The sequence below is a fragment of the Leopardus geoffroyi genome, chromosome B1, assembly GCF_018350155.1.
Source record: "Leopardus geoffroyi isolate Oge1 chromosome B1, O.geoffroyi_Oge1_pat1.0, whole genome shotgun sequence".
Lineage (NCBI taxonomy): Eukaryota > Metazoa > Chordata > Mammalia > Carnivora > Felidae > Leopardus > Leopardus geoffroyi.
Window position 1 is genome coordinate 200,658,836 of NC_059327.1, and position 19,615 is coordinate 200,678,450.

The window sequence follows — 19,615 nt, forward strand, 5'->3', positions numbered from 1 at the left end:
GGTGCACAGCTTCGCACTGGGGTGGCGAGGGCCAGTGCAAGGCCTCAGCCTGCGGGGACCGGGTGGCCGCTTTCGGGACTAAATTTACAAGCCGGTCTGCTGCGGCCCCGGAAAGCTCGGCTGCGTCACCACACGCGGGGCCCAAGCGGCAGTGAGACCGCATTCCGGTCTCTTTTGCCACCTGCCCCCCACCCCCAATCAGCTTTCGGTCCTGAGCACTGGCTGGGCCGCGTCACCAGGCCGCCCTCTCTCCTGCTCTGCCTCCCAGGACGCTTATCCTTTCTGGTTTTCAAAAATCCGGTGCAGAGACAACACATCGGCCGGGCGTCCGTACTCGCCACGGTGCTCGAGGGCCTTTTCTCAGCGCTCGGGGTGTGTGAACTCACTGGTCCCTCAGACCCTCCCTGGGAGGCAGGCATCCCCATTTGACAGATGAGAAAACTGAGGCACAGAGAAGTGAGCTGAAGCAGGGTGTGGGCCGAGCTCCTGAGCGCCAGCAAAAAAGGGAGGGAAAGAGGGACGCGCAGGGACGGGGCGTGTGTCACAGACATCAGACCCCGGCAAGGCTCCGGTGTGGTGAGACTGTGTTCAGAGCGATGCCACTTCCTTTTTACAGGAGGAAACCCAGCCTCCGGGGCTGTGGATGCAGGTGTCGGCACCACCTGCTGCGTGGGGTCCTCCGGCCACCTCCGGCTTCCTAGGCCCCTGCCGGGCGTCGACCCTGGGACCTGGGGTGCCAGCCACCGAGCACGGAGCCCAGCGCACAGCGTGGCTCAGAAACCCTAGGTCCCTTCCTGCCGGCCCCACCCAGGCCACCACCTCTGCTCTGGGGACCGTATCGCCCCTCATGGCTCAGCCCGAACGCCACCTTCTCTGCTCCCCGCTGCCTCTAGCTGCCTGCAGCCTTGTCGTCATCCGTCCCCGGTGGCCAGATCCCAGCTCCCCTGCCCTGAGGTCACTCCCACCACACATCGCGTCCCACCCGGGCCGTGAGCGTCTGCAGGATGGAAACCCAGACGGTCCCTCATTGGGTCAGGAAGGAAACACCTGCTTACAAACTCTCACGTCCCACTCAGCAGCTCCCCGGTGAGGGCGAGGGCCCCCTCTGTCTAGCTCACCACCTCCAACCACGCCAGGCACACGGTAGGGGCTGGAAGGTAGATGCTGAATTGGAAGAACATGGCAGGGCTGCGGGCAGCCAGGACCCCCAAGCCTTGCGAGTGGGACCTCCCCGGGGTGGGGAGGGGGGCGGGCAGCAGGCTGTGCTTCCGGCCAGGCGTATGTGCGAGCATTTGCACCACGGCACCGGCCTGAACGGCAACAGATCACAAACGACGCAGACGTCCGTCGAAAGAGGACGGGTAGAAACCACACGTGGAAAACAACGCAACTGTTGAAACACGAAGGCGAAACGTACGTTCGGATGCAGCACGGACACCAAGATAGCGTCGATGGGAAGGCCCCGGGGGCAGGACGGTACGGAGCGCCTCCCCTGGGGCACAGATGTGCGCGTCCCCGGGCCACCGCTTATAGCACGCCAGCATCTCCAGAGGGATTCGTACGAAATCCCTCCTTGGCACCTCGGGGCGCCTGGGGGGCTCAGCCGGTTAAGCATCCGACTCTTTATGTCGGCTCAGGTCATGATCTCACGGTTTGCGGGTTCAAGGCCCGCTGGGCTCTGAGCTAACAGCTCACAGCCTGCTTGGGATTCTCTCTCCCTCCCTCTCTGCCCCTCCTCCGATCATCCCCCCCCCCTCAAAAATAAATCAACTTGAAAAAAAGAAAAGAAACTGGGACCTGTTGGCCCCTGGGGACGGGAGAGGAAAAGGAAGAAGCTGGCCCTGTGCACACTTCTGCGCCTTCCAGATTTTGAAGAATGAAAATGTCTTACTTCTACCAAATGCATACGTTCAACAAAACGAGAGAATCACAGCACGATTGCAGAAACAGGCAGCACCTTCCTTCTGGCAACCTCGACCCCAGGGTTACAGAAAGACAAGTAGGTCCACCCTGCTTCCTACCCGCCCCCCGACTGCACCCCAGGCCTTTGCACGCGTGGCGGCCGCCTCCCTCCGGGGCTGACCCCCCAGCAGGTGCCCCAGGAAGTGTCTGCTGAGCAGAACCTCTTCCACTAGAGGAAAATGCCTCCCCGGAGGGCAGGACAATGAATCAGGCGGCTGGGAGAGTCACGCACTTAACATTCCCTGCAGCTTGGCCACGGGCCAGGCCAACACTCTCATCTGATTTGCTTAAGAGCCCGGGTGGGGCCCTTTTGCAGGAGTGAGGGGTGGGGGGGGGGGGAGTGCATTACCTCGCTCGGGCTCAGGGCTTCCGTTCTGCAGAGCCTGGGCAGGCAGTCCCAAAGAAGGTCACCGTGGCTGCTTATTGACAGCCCTCTGACAAATTGTTTTCTGCCGCGGCAGCCGGGCCGGTCCATCTGGTCGCTCCCCGGAGGCCTCGGGTCACTCACAGCGCGGTTCCCGGTGTGGGGGGCGGCCTGACCCCAGCTTCTGCGTGCCGGGTTCCTGCCTGACCCCACTCTGCCGCCCCAGCTGGTGCAGCCTCCACCCCGGGGGCATCTGACCAGACTGGGCACTGGCCACATCAGGCCCAGCGAGGGGGTGGCCCCTTCCCAGGGCTGGGGTCTACGGTGGAGGTGAAGAAAATGCCAGAGTCCTTCATCCGCCATCGCAAATGCACCACCAGGGAATCACAGCCCCAAGCAACGACCCGGCTTGAGGCGACAGGAAGTGCCAGCCCCAGGCCGGTTAATAAGTGGTTTCTGGCTTCGGAAGATGATTTATTACGGAATCACCGTGTTATGCTACAAAGATTGCCTTGGCTTCCGTTAATGGATTTTCCCCAGTCGCCTCTCCGCCGAGGCCCAGGCTATGAGACGCAGGAGGCGGAGCGCTCACGTGACAGGCGGCAGGGCCCCCGAACCCGGGGGGAGCGTCCTGGAGATCAGGGGTGGCCTCGAGAGCATCCGGCCGGCTTAGCAGTGAGGTTCGGCTGGCTGTTGCCCGGCCTCACCTGGCTCATCCCTCCTCTTCCTCGTAGTGCCAGTGCCCAAAGCTGACGGCGTTGTCCCAAAATAAAGGTGGACAAAGCGCCCAAAGAGAGGCCCCACACCAACGTGAGGGACCAGCTGTATAGGACGCCACACGGCTGGCAATTCCGTGGCTGGCGTTGGTGGCCGGAATGGCAGTAATTACAACAGTGTTTTCCAACATCGGGGGTTCCTTGAGCACTTGATGGGGACGCACGGTTGCCAGGAGGTCCTGGGGGATACAGACCGACCGCATCTTCTTTGTTCCTGCTTCCCAGGACCTGGTCTCACATGGCAGTTAGCGCTGAATGCGCACTGAACAAACGGATGGCTGGGTCTGTTGGCAAATCAGCGCAAGGACAGGTGGATGGATGTGATGACCCATCACGCAGCCCCTTGGGTTCATCACGGTGGCGGCAGCTCAGTGTGTTGTCGCAGGCTCGATGGCCCCGCTTTTCTTATGAATCAATGGCTCCCCCGGGTTCCCTCAAAATAAATCCGTTGGTTTCTGTCACTGCCGTGTGGTCAGGTGTATACGATGTGAACGTTACGGGAGGCCAGGGGAAGGGTAGATGGGACCTCCCTGCACTTCCCAATATTTAAAGTTAAACCGCATTAAAATAAAATCTACACGTTTGCCTGCTGCCCCGGGAGCCCCAGGTCTCTGGTCCTGATACCTCCTTGGCCCAAAGTGACAAGACATTCCAGGGGGAAACGGAACCGGACAGGTAACTCTGACCTTTCCCTCAACCCTTCACCAGTCCCTTTCCAGAGACAGAGATAGTGTCTCTGATTGGTGAGCCCGGGGACAGGATCTGGGCATAAGTGGTGCGAGGCCCCTTGATTCTTTTGTTGGGCGGCTTGCCCTCAGGATAGGTGCATTTTCTTCACTCCTGAGTCCTACACCCAGGTCAGGGCATAAGTCCTATTCTCAGGAGGAAAGAGAGGGGTGCAGGATGGGATGAGGCAGGAACCCCTCGTAGCTGGCTGGGCCAGGGGCTGCTTTGCACACGTCTTTAATGACACGCACAAAGTTCAGTTCCATGCCTCGGGGCCTTTGCACGTGCTGTTCCCTTTGACTGCAACACCCTTCCCTACCTCACCTGTGTGTTGAACACCTCAGTGGGCCCAGGGGCTCTGCTCAGCCATCCCCTCCTGAATGACCTCCATTTTCCGAGGCCGGGCAGAAAGGGCCCTTACCTTCATCTCACCACAACTCATGGCACTCTTAATGAGCTACATGGTGCGTGGTTCATACGTGTGTCTCCCATTGCCCCGTGAGCAACCTGAGGCAGGGACCAGAGTTGGCTCACCTCCCTCTCCCTCACATTATACTTCCTGGCATTCGCTGGATGTCAACAAATGCTGGTTGAACGAATGGGCCTTTAGAAAGTTCCGATGGGTTTTAATGCCTTAACACGTAAAATATATAATTACTTAAATCAAGCATTTCATCTAGTAGACAAAACTCTTTTCACACATGGGGAGGGGCCCCAAGGGCAGGAAAATAACAACACAGGTCTCTGTGGCTGCCAATGTTAGGAGCTGATAGACCAGTTCAGGGGTTCCCAACCCCGGCGCTGTTGACATCTGGGCTGGATTACCTGTGTTGTAGGACACTGCCTTGTGCATCGTGGGATGTTTAACAGCATCCCCGGCCTCTACCCACCAGATGCCGGGAGCGGCTTCCGAGGTAGGGCCATAGAAAATGTCTCCGGACGTTGCCAATTTTTTCCCTGGTTGGGAAAAATCACGCCCAGTTGAGAACCACCGGACCAGTCTTTCAATAGGTTTTGGTACGGTAAATATTCCCTTTGCTGCCTTGACAAAGCTCTCGGAATGTGTCGGGCACAGTCGAGTATTTCTCCCAAGCTCCGACGAGCAGCACAGACCCCCGAGCTAGAGGCAAAACCACTTGCCACCGAATGAGGGCTTTGATTGCTACCAATTCCTTAAAGCCGTGTCTGAAGGCTCGGCTTCAAATATTTATGGAGTCTATGAAACGGCCCCGGAGCGTGAGCGCTTCTATTAAATTTATAACTCCAGCGGTGATCGATGGACCCGGGCATTGCTGCGAATGCTTTGTGTGAGCTCTTTGTGGACAGCCAGGATCCTCGCAGGACTCAGGAGCTCAGAGGGTGGCGGGGGGTCATCGGCGCGGAGGACGGGACAGGACAGCCCGCCTTCTCCCCGCGGGCGTCGCGCAGGGCACGCGGGCTCCACGGCGGCTGCAGCCGGACACGGACACGCTCCGGGACCAGGCGTCGGCCCTGAGGGCGGGGGAAGCTGGAGACAAGAGCAGAATGAAATGGTCTCTGCCTCTCCAAGCTCGTAAAAGCCCCCTCATCCCACACTTATCCAGGGAAGAGACGGCAACAGGAAGGAACATCTGCGGAGGCTTTGTGTGCCCGGCACGAGTGCTCCCCCTGCACTGCTCACGTCCTCCTATACAGCTCAACGAGGCACACGATGCCTTCACGGGGCGGCGGGGGAGGAACAGGGGCTGGGGGGTGTCACTGATGGTGTCCCCATAGAGCGGGGACGTTTCTTGTTTGCAGGGACGAGAGATGGCGAGTGTCCCGTCAAACGGCAATCGATGTCGACTGGCTGCCGACCTCATGCCGGGCACCGCCCACGGCTCTTGTCACCGAGCTGGTTCACCTGTTTCCACTGAGCCCTCCCACCAGGCTGTCATCAGGCCCGCATGACCGATGGGGAAACAGGTGCCTGTTTCAGAGACCCTAAATAGCTCACCTAAATCTATGCGGCTGCTGAACCCAAGCCCACCTGCCCTCAAAGCCCCACCCACTCTTTCTGGAGCTCCACCCTCCCCTATCATACGCATGTCAGCCCTCCATGCGCAGCATCCACAGTTATCAAGCACCTTCCCCGCAAATGACGGACGGAAGGATCCCCATGCTGGGCAGTGTCAGTCCTACTTCTGTCTCTGCTCAGTCCTCTGGCAGAGGGCCTCAGCAGTCAGACAGGCAGAAGGGAGCAAACTTCTCCCACGCCCTTGGGAGGCCGTGACCAGTGGGTGGCGTGGCACACGCAGTTCCACCGATGGCTGAGAAAGGGGCACAGCCAGGAAGGAGAGGAAATGCCGGTCATTGGGCGCTGGCCCGTGTGCCCCGCCTGGACCGGCCCCTCCCCCAGGGTGCTCCCCACCCAGCGGCCCAGGCAGGCCAAAAAACGTGCAGGTCCGCGGCCGAATCAGTGCCGGAAGAGAGGCCCACGCACCCGCCAGTGGAGCCCCCGGGAGGGGAGCACTGACCGTACACTGAGGGGCAGGAAGGCCTCCTGGAGGAGGCGGTGTCCGAGCCAGACTTTCGAGAAGGAGCAGGATTCTGCTGTTAAAAGCTGAAGGTCATTGCACGTAGCGTAACGTGCAACCAGCGACTTAAGGAATCTGCACTTGTCGATGATAATAGTTTAAACCTCATGAAACCGCAGATTCTGTCGCAAGAAGGTAGTACAATATCTCCTACGGTTCAGCCTATGGCAGCGAACATTTCTGGAGCTCCTATGATGTGCCGGATATCATGCTAAGCAATGTACGCATATTGATTCATTCCGTCTTTAACCCAAAGAGGCAACTAGGATTATTACCTCATTGTACAGATGAAGAAACAGAGGCCCAGAGAGGTTAAGTGACTTGCCCATGGCCACACAGCTAACAGGAGGCAGAGTCGGGATTTGAGCCCAGGTCGCTCAACCCCTGGGCCTGCACCATTCACCCCTACCGCCGGCTGTCACACACAGGACAGATAAAGGGTCTTCGGTGGGGCAGTGGCATGACCGGTCTGTGACACAGGGACAGACATTGCCTCCATCACCAAAGGTTTACCAGCCTTCTTGGGATATGTGTGTGTATTTCCAGGCCCTCCCTGCTTTCTTTCTTTTTTCTTTTCTCTAAGCTCGACCATAAAATAATAGAATTGTGACATGTGACAAATTTAGCTACTGCCCTTCAACAATGACCTCGTTTTGCTGCTAGGTCACTGATCCTCCAGTGTAGTTATTTAACAAACTCATTTTCACCACAGGAAGCCCTTCCCCTCGAGCCAGCCCGGATCTATGGCTCGCAATCTGTTGTCCCACAAGGCAGCGGGCTCTCTGCTTCTTGACGCCCTGCACGGCGGAGCAGGATGCAGCCTGGGTGGGGTGGGGTGGGGGGGCGACCAGGTGCCCCGTGACCTTCTAGAGAAAGAGCCCACCAGCCCCTCACTCTGATTCTGCGTCCCACAGGCCCTTGAGAGGGCCCCCTGTGGGTCAGGTGCTCACAAAGCAGGGGAAAAAAATGGCTGTACTGACATCCCATCATCTCTCTGCAGAGTCAGGCCAACATCCCGCGGATTTGTAACTGCGTCCAATGGAGGAAGCGTGTTTAATGGTGGCATTCGACGTGCGTGGCGATGACTCTGAAGAAAGCTAAAGAACAATCCGGAAACTTGGAGCACCTTCTGGTTCATTCATTCATTCATTCATTCAGTTTATGCTCTGCCCGTTTCCTCAAGTTTCTGGCCAGCACCACCTAGCGCACGCCCTCGCGGGGTTTTTCTCACCCTGAACTCCAGGCTGGGCCGTGCAGGGGGCAGGAGAGACTGTTCCCATCCCTCCCGTGAAGGCTTCTCATAGTCTGGCCACTCAGCGGCCGCAGCCCCAGCTCCAGAGCCAGGCTGCCTGGGTGGGACCCCAGCTCTGCTGCCTATGAACTGCGTGACCCAGGGTCGGCTATATACCTCCTCTGTGCCTCGTCTTTTCTCACAGGTAAAGGGGGCAAATTCTGATGCCTATTTTGTAAGCCCCTCGTGAGGACTGGAAGAGCCAGTGCATTGCACACGGCGAGCAGGCATTCAGGAAGGGGGCGGGGGGCTTCTTTCCCACTGTTACTCTCATCATCATCATCACCGGGGGGCACCTGGGTGGCTCAGTTGGTTAAACATCAGACTTCAGCTCAGGTCATGATCTCACGGTTCATGGGTTCGAGCCCCGCATTGGGCTGTGTGCTGACAGCTCGGAGCCTGGAGCCTGCTTCGGATTCTGTGTCTCCCTCTCTCTGTCTGTCCCTCCCCCGCTTACACACACACACTCTCTCTGTGTCCTTCAAAAATGAATAAATAAATAAACAAAACATTAAAAAATTTTTAACATCATCACTGGGATCTCTAAGACCCCTCTCTACACCTTCTTACTTCCTGCCACAGCCACGTTTAACTGCCCGCAATGCCCCTGACACCTGAGGAGCACTGACCCCTCCGTCTTTGTGGGTACTGTTTCCTTTTTCTAGAATGCCTTCTATTGCTTGGGATAAGCCAGGCCAAAGATCAAAAGTCAGAGGAAATTTTCCTAGGAAAAGACCAAAGCTGGGAAAAAACCAAAAAAACAAAAAAAGTACTCATTCTTAGGTAATAAACCTGTAGACGAGTAATTTAAAATTAAAGTCACCAGTCAGGGGGACAAAATGTTTAAGAAGGTGACTAATAGGGGCACCTGGGTGGCTCAGTTGGTTAAGCATCCAACGTTTGATTTCGGCTCAGGTCATGATCTCACGGTTCGAGAGATTGAGCCCCGCATCAGCTCTGTGCTGACAGTGTGAAGCCTGCTTGGGATTCTCTCTCTCTGCCCCTCCCCCCACTTGCTCTCTCTCTCTCTCTCTCTCTCTCTCTCTATTTCTCTCTCTCTCAAAAATAAATAAATGAAATTTTAAAAATAAATGAAGGCCAGTAACAATAGCTGTCATTTATTGACCACCTCTCGTGTACCAAGCACTATAGCAAGCATGTTATGTGTGTGCTTTCATTGAACTGTCCTAACAATTCTAAGAGGTAAATACTGTCTCCGTTTTTTGGACAAAAAAATTAATGTAATCATGGAGGCAGGAGAGATGCCACGCAAATGACAGGTGGAAGGAAATCACCAATAGGCTGAGATGAAATGCTAAGAATAAGATCAGATTCCTCCTGAGTAATGGTGACTTTCCTCTTCTCCTGAGCATCTCTCTTGTTCACATACTTATTCAGCCCTGTTTACCTGATTTTGTGATCATACTAGCAGTTGGAAGTATCATCCCCATGTTACAGACAAGGAAGCAGAGACACAGACACAGTAAGTCCTCTGCCCAACATCACGCTGAGTTACAGTTGCGATTTGAACTCAAGCCCGTCAGACTTCACATCTCATCAGTAAAATATGTTCTCTCTGAGAAAAGAGGGGGCTGCTGTGGCTCCACTTGGTTAGGACATTTTGGACTGAACCTCTGGTAAATACTAGAAAAGCTGGACAGAACAGAACATACCTTCTATTTAAACCATCTGAGAGCTACGGAGATGGGCAGGATCTGAGGGACTAAAGCTGAAAACAGGAGAGAAGCCGGGAGTCACTGGCATGGCCGTGGAGGCCATCCTTCCCTCCAGGTGAGAGCCTACGGTAACAGTGGCAGTTGTGATGCAGAAGGCTAAGCAAGGCTTTTCCCAGCCTCATGGGACTGACAAGGGTCACGGGCAAAAGATGCTGGTAAACACTACAGTCTTCTGGTCAGGACGCCAAAGGCTATGCCCAAGGAGTGAGAGTGAAAGGGAAGGAAAACAGAACTCGTAAGTGCTGAAACCACCTCTGAACCAGGTTATGATGTGAGGAATGGCCTGAGCCCGGCCTAGCCACCTGTCACAAGCAAAAGGAAGCACGCTCTGGGTGAAGACAATACACTATGAGGCAGAACCCCAAATTACATCTTTAGGTTTTGACACATGATGTCTAGCACTCAGGGAAAAATAACCAGACACCGAACACATGACTTGACCAAAACCACAAATTAAATGGTAGATAATAGATAGAGACTAGGAAGGGAAACCAAGGGGTTTCTGTGGTACTGGTCGTTTTTCTAGTTCTCAACCTGGTGATGGCTTTTGCGGTGTCACTCCATGATAATTCATTGATCTGTACACTTACAATTTGTGCCATTTTCCTTATGTGTGTTACAGTCTTGATAAAAACAAAAGTTTATCGAAGAAATTAGATGACTGACGTCCTCTCACCTTTGGTGAATCCGGTCTAGCCGTGTTCTGTGCTGGCCACTCAGCCTCGGGAACAGGCCAGGACTCTGAATGCAAAGGTCTTTGGATGATGACACTGTCTGTTTTGGGCTTCGGGAGGTACTTCTGAGCTAGAAAAGAGTATTTTCAGTCAAGCCTCAAACCAGAAATCTACTCTAAAAATCACAAGTCTCTGAGCCTTGGAATAACCTTTTCCATTCTCTTTCATTCCCAGATCCCCACGTACCCATGACAGAGGCCCTCTCGGATGCCCACAAACCCTTGAGTGCCTTATCCACACCCCTCTGATGGTCCCGTCATGGCTGTGGGTATCCTAGAAAACTACCTGCCCTCATCAGCTTTCTTTCCTTGGCTGTCAGCTCGTTCAACACGGGGACCACCACCTCTGCAAGCTGACCCATTTTTGTAAACCCTGAGATACACCCCCTGGGTCTGGTACCCAGTAGCCTTCTGGAAATGTTTAAGGAACAAGTAACTCAATCAACTGAGCACATTTCTGAGGACGCTGAGCCCACAGAAGGAAGGACACTTGCACAAATTAGTGGCAGATGAAGGGCCCAGTGGAATTCATGCCCTTCCAACTGTGAAAACAGATGCCAACTCAGACTGCTAGGAGGACACGACAGTACAGAGGGCAGGCCCATCCTGACCGGACAAAGACCGAGAAAAGATCTCTCTTTTTGGGTCAGGCAGTAAGACACTCCTGAGAAAGGTCATATTATCCTCCTTTAAAAGATAAGACTCTGGGGCTCAGAGAGGCTAATTAACGCATCCAAGATTACACAGCTGGTAAGCACAAGACCCTGTGATAAGAATTGCTAGATAAGCAGATCTCAAGAGCAACCCACTCACCTGCAGGCAATGCCCATCCGTGCTTTCTGTGTTTCTTTTTTTTTTTTTTATGTTTATTTACTTATTTTGAGAGAGATAGAAAGTGAGCTAGGGAGGGGCAGAGAGAAAGGGACACGGAGAACCCCAAGCAGGCTCCGCGCTGTCAGCATGGAGCCCGATGTAGGGCTTGAACTCAAGAACCGGGAGGTCATGACCTGAGCCAATGATCACGGCTTAGCTGGCTGAGCCACCCCGGCCGGTGCCCCACTTTCTCCACGTTTCTGCTGAGTATCCGATGTGAACAGAATGCTAAACGAATCCCTTCCCCCATGCTGAGAGCATGCTGTACTTAAGCAGGGAAATCCTATCTGCCCAGGTAGCATCTGAGTTTCCTTTTTAGGAATAAACAGAGCAGAGGCACCTGGGTGGCTCAGTCTGTTAAGCGTCTGGCGTCGGCTCCAGTCACGATCTCACGGTTGGTGGGATCGAGCCCTGCATCGGGCACTGCACTGACAACTTGGAGCCTGGAGCCTGCTTCGGATTCTGTGTCTCCCTCTCTCTCTGCCCCTCCCCCGCTCACACTCTGTCTCTCTCCAAAATAAATAAACATTAAAACAAATTTAAAAATAATCATATTAAACAGAACAAAAGTAATCACCCGCTATCATCTTTCTACGTAACCGCTGTGAGAATCCGAGTTTATCCGCCCGCTTAAGTTGCTACTCATACAGATGATGTGCTTACATAGCCCTATCCCTGTAATCATCCAGTGCATTCCATTCCCCATCTCATATATGATATTCTCCTAAATTTTTAAACGACAGGGCTCATCGACAATGCTGGAGGGCCCCCGCCCCACAGAGCTTTTCATTATCAGAAACGCCAGGGCATGAATACACCTGTCCATTGAGTTTTTCCACACAGAGAATTATTTCCTTAGGATGAATTTCCAGGAGCGAAACCACAGGGCTGAGGAGACCGGCCACTTCTGTGGAGTGTTTCTCGTCCCGTGTTCTCCTTACACTGGGGAGCGAGAAGGCAGGGCCAAGTAGGGCAGGAGGGGGAGACGGCGGGGCTGGTGCCTCACAGTCTGCACTTGACCCTGGCCCACCTGTCACATGGTCCTGGCGTCTGAGCACACAGATATCGCTAATTGAAAATCGCACTGACCTCTTACAGCTGCTGCCGTCTCAGACTCGACATCCAGGTGGTGGCTGGTCTGGAAGAAAAGACGCCTCAGCAGTTATTCTGTGTGATCCAGAACAAGCCTCCCGCGGATGGCTGCAACTGGGAGGAAGCAGGTCATGCGCTGCCCCCCCCCCCCTCCCGCGCAAAGCACATTCTCCGGTCAGAGCCACCCCTCCCCCCTCTGCCTGTGACCCTCGAAGGAGTCCAGAATCTGCTCTTAGGGAATACAGGTGCAGGAAAGCAATTGCATTTTCTCTACTCAGATTAAATCCCCAAACGGAGACTATGATTAATGTGTTTTAGAAACTGCTGTGAAAAGTGGGGGGAGAAAATGAGGGCGGCTGGACGGCAAAGTTTCCAGGAGAGATGTTCTTCCTCCACGGAGGTCCTGCCAGACCTCGCACCGGCCGACTGCTGAGCTGCCCCGGGGTCCCTGGCTCAGTCACCCAGGAACTCAGGTCGGGCTTGAACTGGAGTCCCCCGCGCCACCGGGTAGACCGGGTGCCTGTCCTCCTGGGTCCCACGACCGCGCAGGGTCTACAAAAGGTGGTGCGGCAAAGTTGGCTAGCCGGTGTGTCCCGACTGGTTTGACAAGAGCAGGGCTGGACCTTCAAGGCAGGTCAGATTCCAGACCAGCAGCCCAGACCTTGCCTCGTCTTGGGCGTTTCTGGCGGGGCAGGGGCCCGTGTGTGGTGTCACCGTGATATCTCCCTTCCCCATCACTGTGTCCTCCAGGTAGTTACATCAGCTGGCCCCCTGCCTGAAGACCCCTGCCCTTTCTCTCTTTCTCTGGCGAACTTCTATGTATATGTCACAACCCAACCGAAATGTCCCCTCCGGTAGGAAGTCTTCCCTGATTTCACCCACCTGCTTCTCACATAGCCCCTCCGGGCTGTGCCGTGACAAGGGACTCTTTTGTCCCCTCGAAAATGGGTTGACCCACCTAGCGACGGATACACAAGGGCACAGATTGTGGCTTGACCATCTTGACCGGCTCCACTCACTGGAGCCTTCTGTATTAGGCATGCTGCCTCTTCTTCCGCTCACGGGGCGCCGCGCTCATATCCCCGGGGACACCGCGTATCCTCCGGCACCATCACGGCTCGCAGCCCTGTGCCCGCCCATGTCCAGCTCTCCGCGGCCCAGACGGCCTTCGCGCCACCTTTCTGGCTACTACAACCCCTCTGTATCCCTCCAGGCCTGGTGTGTGTGCCGCCTCCTCCAGGAAGCATACTCCCCATCAGGTCCCTCTCTCCTCTCTCCACACGTTCACTGTCCCTCGCACCAGCCTCCCAGGGGGGCCCGTTCGATGCCGACTCCTTCGCCACGAGAACGAGGTCTCATTGACCTTCGTGTCCAGAGTAGCCTCAGACCCATCCCACCGACGGCCAGAGGGCAGCCTGTGACCGGGGATCCACACATCCCCCTTCCCTTCCTGCCCCTCGTTCTTCCCACCGGCCTGGAGAGGCTCAGGGCCGGGCACCGCCACCCAGAATCCTGGCTCTGCCGCCTCCTTGGTCTCGGCCAAGTAAGACACCCCAGACCCTGAGCCGTGAATGGAGGCGCTCACGTGTTCCTGGCGGGGGCTCGTCGGAACGCGAGGAGAGTGGACGTCTACGAAATGCTCCACACAGGGTAGCCGACTACCGTTCGCCCTGTGGGCGCCGCTCCCCTCCCTCCCCCATGTAAGCTTTGGGGGGCCATATTCTAAATTTCATAAAAGGCAAGAGCTAAAGGGAAAATAATTTCCTGGATCCTTGGAGGCCCAGGCCTGGGGGTCGCCGATTTAATGAATTAGGGGAGTTTAGGGCTCTGAGCCCCGCTGCTGCTTGTGAAGACGCGACTGCTTTTCTGGAAGCCCGTCTATAGATCTCGCTGACGATGCCCAGAGGAGAGCAAGGAGGTGGAGGAAAAGGAGAGTGAGGGGCAAGAGGAAGCAAAGGTAGCAGCCCCCTTGCCGGTCGCCTGCCCCCGCCCAGGACTGCCGTGTAGACAGCTCCCCACTGCTGGAATGCCCAAGCCCCGACCTCCGCCCGGGGACCCCGGTGCTCTCTGAGTGCCTGTCCGTGACAGCTCGTGTGGCCATTTGACACGAGGTCTTACTGAAGCCTCACAGAGCCCGGTGGAGGGACCGCAGCCCCCTGGCCTAAGGGAACAGGCAGCTTAGGAAGGTGAGGGGGGAGCACCATGGTCACAGGCCGGCAATTCTTCGGGGTCTGGGGCGTGTCCGTCTGCCTGCTACAAACGTGCGGGGAGAAAATACAGTGACCCCCGAGTCCCGGAACTGCTGGGTGCCAGGCAGGCCCCACTCATCAAGTTCTCTGATGGGACCTGCCATTTGTTGAGCTGACAGCAGGCCAGACCCTGGGGGAGGTGGTTCAGGCTCAGGCAGGAGGGCGTGCCTGCACCCTAACCAGGGCCGTCTCCGGGGTGAGGCCTGGCACCCCCTCCCCAGCTCCCCCCTCCCACCAAGGGCATCTGCCCCCAAGGAGGGGATGACACCTGAATAGAAACCACAAAGAAAGGTGTGTCTCATTCTTGGCTTGGGAATGTCAACAGCCTAGGTCCTGGCAGAAGCCGGGAGAAAACAGGTGTCCTGGGACGGGGGGCGGGGGACACTGCCCACTTAAGCCAAGCTTGAGGGGTGGGTGGAATTGAGACCCCCGCCCCCACCTCCCAGAGAGGTTTTCAGGAATCCAAAAAAGGGAAGGAACCTGCCCTCCCCTTGCTCCCACCTCCGGGTGCAGGCAGGGAGGTGGCGAGACCCCCGTGGTGCCCGCTGAAAGATGGTGGGGAAGCTGGCCGAGCTGGCCTCAGGGAAATGCCCCACTTTAGAACCAGTGCCTGAGCTGAGCTGGAGGAAAGACACCGGGGCACGTGCAAGGCCAGACATGCCAAGGGCCAGCACAGCACCCCTATGTGATGGTATTCAGAGGGTGCCTTTGGGAGGTGATCAGGGCCTAAGGAGGGAGCCCTCGGGATGGGATTAGCGCCCTTGTAACCAGAGACACGGGAGAGCTTGCCTCTGTGGGGACACAGCGAGAAGGCAGCCGTCTGCAACCAGCAGACTACTTGGAGCCTCAGTGGCCTCCCTAAAAACGCAGGCTTTGGGAGGAGGAAATGAGCGAATGGAAAACGCTGGCAAGGGGGAGGGGTGAGTCTCAGCCAGCATCCCCACGGCTAGTGGATAAAGGACCGGCCTGTCTGATGGGGCCCGTCCGGTTGGGCCCCACCCCAGCCCCCAGCCCCGTCTTCCGTCGGACCTTTGCATTTAGTGGGAGCCTCTTCCCGAGGCCAGGGGCCAGACCACCTGAGCCTCCAGGGTCCAGGCCCTCCCGGGACGCTTCCGGGAGCACGGCCGGGCCTCAGTGCTCCCTCTGCCCTGGCACATCCCACCCCGAGCCCACCCGTGTCTCCCCAGCCAGCTGGGCAGCGCCCCCAGGCTGCAAGCCAGAGCCCAAAGCCTCCACGGGGAATCTGTGTTCTCTGAATGAGAGGCAGCGCCCGTCAAACCCACCCCCTGCCCAGCCGCCAGCAACGCTCTGCCCTGCCGCCTGGCCCTCGGTCCTCACAGCCCAAGTCACTGGCTGTTGAAAGAGAGAAGCTGCTGTGTGCACAGCCCCCCCCCCCCCCCCACAGGCTGCAGCCGGGTCTCACCCCTACACCTGCTGGGTCCGCCTTCCCAGAGCACGGGGACCCCGCTCCACCACCGGCACCGGTGTCCCCACTCACAAGGAACACAGCCTAAGTGACCTCCCACCCGGCCAGTCTCCCACCACTGCTCCACGAAGCACCCGGGCCCTGCAGCCAGCCCGGAACACCCTTGGTTTCTTAAACACATCATGGGCCTTGTAGCTGCACTCGGAGGGCCAGCCTTCCGGAAACAAGAGGGACCGAGTCCTTGAGGGCCTGGGACGTGCCAGACCCCGCACCGCCCATATTCCCAACGGTGCATGCGCACGCACTCTACCCCCCTCCCGCAGGGGTGGTGACGGCACTGGCTGGGTGCAGGGGTCCCCTGTCAACGTCAAAGCCCAGCTCAGCTCAGGCACACGGCCTCTTGCAGAGAAGGCCGAGCTGGAGAGCCACTTGTAGACGTGTGTCCCTGGGCAGGACTTGAGAGCCCTGAGCCTCAGGCTTCTCAACTGGAGAAGGGACCATGACGGCACCTTGCCTGTGGGAGGACCTCCCGAGTCAGCTCCATGAAGCACTTGGGACAGCGTCCGAGCGCTGCAAGGGGCACGTGGAAGTGTCCCCTCCTAAGGCCATAGAGCTAGACAGTGGCCACCCTCTTGACAGCTGCCTGCACACAGACCAGCTTCCCACCAAGTGGGACCACCCCCCCCCCCCCCCCCGGACAGGGAGCTTCACAAACGACCTGTCTTCATATCAACTCTGCCCAGTAGGCGGTCCTGTTCCCATTTTACAGATGGGAAAACTGAGGCTCAGAACAAGTACGAGTCTTGCCCAGAGACACACACATAGTCAGTCAGTCTCTGCCCCAGTCCCGTTTTCGCTTCCTTCATGACCCTCACCACGACTCACGATTATCTACTCCTCCGTTGTCGGCAGGTTTGCTCTGAGAAATGATTCACCGTTTCTCCCCCTCAGTGCTCGGCACTTGAGGTCACGGTAGGGGGCAACGGCACAGCCAGGGTTTTGTGGTTTGCACAGGGAATCGTGAGGCGTCCCCCTGATCGTGCAAATACGGGTGTTCTTGGAGAGCGGGATTGTAAAGTAATGCAAAAGGAGGCAGGGCAGGGTCAAAGTCCTTAAAAGAAGGGAGTAGAAGCTTATGTAACTGGCCGTTGCTTTCAACAGGTCTCGGGGAAGACAGCCCGGGAGGCAAGTCCGGCCCCAGGAGCACATCCTTACAGGAAATGAATGAGTCAGGCTGATAACACCATTCATTCTCCCCGTTTTCATTCCTGCCTCCAAAATGACCCGGTTATAAATGTTTAGTGACTAACAGACGAACGAAGGAACGAATGAATGAACTTGATTGCCTGACAATTCCACTATACAGGGGGAGAATATGCGGACAAGTTTCCATCCATCCCTGCAATACTTCAGCCTGCACATGGTTCTAGTTCTCATGGGAAACTGATACATTAGTGTTAAGGTTTGTACATCAGTCTCTGTGAATTTGGTCCTTATGAGTCAGCCCAGCCAATCCCGGTGAACATTTCAGTTCTAGTTTCAGAGCAGCCCCTGGGGGGTGGGGCTCTCACTGCTATGATGCCTTCTCAGCAGGGGGCCAGCTGGCCCTCCCGGGTGACTGCAACCCACACCCCGGAACTCTGCTTTCTGTCCTGCGTCCGTCAACACAGAGACTGTGCAAAGCTTCTCAACAACATGCTAACTTCCTTCCTCAGCCCTATCCTGGCTCTCAAGAGGTTTGAACCACTCGGGCAGAGAGATGAGCCCCGGACTGAGAGTCTGCGACTCCGGATTCAAACTCTGGCTCTGAACTCAACTGTCATGCAGCCCTGAGCAGATCCCTGGGCCTCCCGGTCTCCATCTCCCGGGCTGGTTGGTGGCTGGGACCAGGGGGCCTCTGATGACTATGAGGGAAAGGAAGGGACAGAGAAGGCCGGGCTTGCAGAGCTGGGCTGGGAAGGGCCGAGCTGCTGATCAGGAGCGTGGGGAGCAGGGCCGGCTGTGTCTACAGCGGGAACTGCATTTCGCCCTCACACCATCAGGAGCCGTGCTCGGCGGGGGCGTTGCCGGCCGGTCCCCAGGAATGAAGCTGCCCGCGTGCGCACACGTGTGTGTGTGTGGAGGGTGGGCTCAGTGAGCACCCACCATACTCTGCACACAAACGCCGGGACGCTGCTGTTCAGAGCTGGGCACAGATCCGGGAGCCCCTCCCCAGACCTGGGTCAGAGCCGGCATCCAGACCGTCCACACTACCTGGGGGCTGTGTGACCTCGAGTGAGCCTCCCAACTTCTCTGGGCCTCAGTTTCCTTTTTGGTTGACTATTAGGAGAGGAGACCCTCATTCATCCAGTTCATTATTTCATTCATTCAACCAGTCTCCCCCGGGCGGCTTCTCTGTGCCAGGCACTAGGGAGGCACAGATGGTTACGGAGCCTCTCTGGCTCCATCAGAGAGGTGCTGACAAAGCTCCCACGACAGCAGGGCAAAATCCCTCCCACGTGCCATGTCATGAACATCCACGTGCCATGGAGGACAGAGGAGGTGGCTGACTCTGTGGTGCATGGGAATCAGGGAAGCCTCCCTGGGCAAGGTCACACTTGAACGGTGCCTTGAAGGATGGCTGGGAGGCTGCGGGACAGACAAGGATGCTGCCAGAGGACGCGGTGAGTGCTAAGGCCCTGAGGCACACGTGCAAGAACCCTCTGGTGAAGTAAGTTGTCGCGGGGCTTGTAGGACTGTGGCTGTGTGTGTCTGTCTCCCGCCTGTGCTGTGAGCGCTTTAAGGGTAAGGATGCCCAGCTCGCCGTCCTGCACCAGCCAGGAGCACAGGGGCTGGCCCAGAGCAAGAGTCCTGGGCGTGTTCTGGGTGGGCTCAGCGGACAGAGGGAGGGAGGGACGGTTCGGGTCAGGCAGGTGGACAGGCAGGACGTGTGCCCTCAGCTCCCGGAGGAAGAGCGTCACCGGGTCTGTGAAGACTACCTCTGGGAGCGCCGGAACCAGGAAGGTGGCCGCGTACTCGGCCAGTGCCACGTCATCCACCATGCCCCGCGCCGTCTCGGAGAGCAGGTGATCCTCGGCCCCGCGTCGGTGCAGCTCCTGCAGCAGGTGCGTGATGAGGCGGTTCCTCTCCCGGCACTTCTGGACCAGAGAAGCCAGCTTGGCCTGCAGGGGTGGGAGCAGAGGTGCTCCAGGCGGGTCCGCGGAGGCAGGGCACCCTTGGGGGCCGGGCAGCTGGGCTGGGCTCTGGGCCCTGCGCTGTATCCGCCGCCTTAGCTCGGCCCCCTCCCTGCGCCCCGAAGCCAGAACAGCCTTGAAAAGTAGCCATACAGCCACACACCCTCAGGGGCTCCCCACTGCCCTCTGGGTGGGGTCCAGGCTCAGAGCGTGGGCCCCACCACCGACCATCTCTGTGACCAAGCTCCTCTCTACACCTTGACTTGCTCATCTGCACAATGGTCATTGTTAAGGGCAAAGGGGTTGCTGTCCCTCTGTGCCCGGCTCCAGGCTTCCTTCTATCCCCACAATTAGCGTTCATATCTGTGGGTCTGTCTCCCGCGTAGCCCAGGAGCTCCTCAAGGTCAAAGCTGACATTCCCCTAGATCCCTGCACCATCTCTGTGCCATTGCTGGGCACACCATGGCCCCTGGGAGGGATCTGCTGCATGAATGGTGCGAGAGGGGACCCTCCTGCCATGAAATGACCTCCCACATCTGGCATGTCTGGAGGGGGTGACAGATAGACCCTCCTCATTCAAGGGTGGCCCCGGGCGAGTCCCTTCCCTCCTGATGTGCCCTCCTGCTCCATCAGAAGAGCAGGTGATGATCTTTTCCTGC

The 19,615-nt window shown here is 57.1% G+C and overlaps 1 protein-coding gene across 2 annotated transcripts in view; it reads right to left on the reverse strand.

Annotated features, from left to right (window-relative positions):
• The window catches only part of CB1H4orf50 (chromosome B1 C4orf50 homolog), a 114,766-nt gene that overhangs the window by 57,437 nt on the left and 37,714 nt on the right, over positions 1-19,615 (reverse strand). Inside the window, exons 10-13 of one of the 2 annotated variants that reach the window (XM_045474604.1) lie at positions 18,762-18,944; positions 12,106-12,154; positions 10,087-10,214; positions 2,312-5,335 (exon numbers count right to left, since the gene is read on the reverse strand). In XM_045474604.1, the coding sequence (XP_045330560.1) occupies positions 5,084-5,335; positions 10,087-10,214; positions 12,106-12,154; positions 18,762-18,944 (612 nt within the window). In that variant the 3' untranslated portion in view covers positions 2,312-5,083. The remainder of the gene's footprint in view (positions 1-2,311; positions 5,336-10,086; positions 10,215-12,105; positions 12,155-18,761; positions 18,945-19,615) is intronic. The other variant, XM_045474605.1, reaches the window with a different exon arrangement.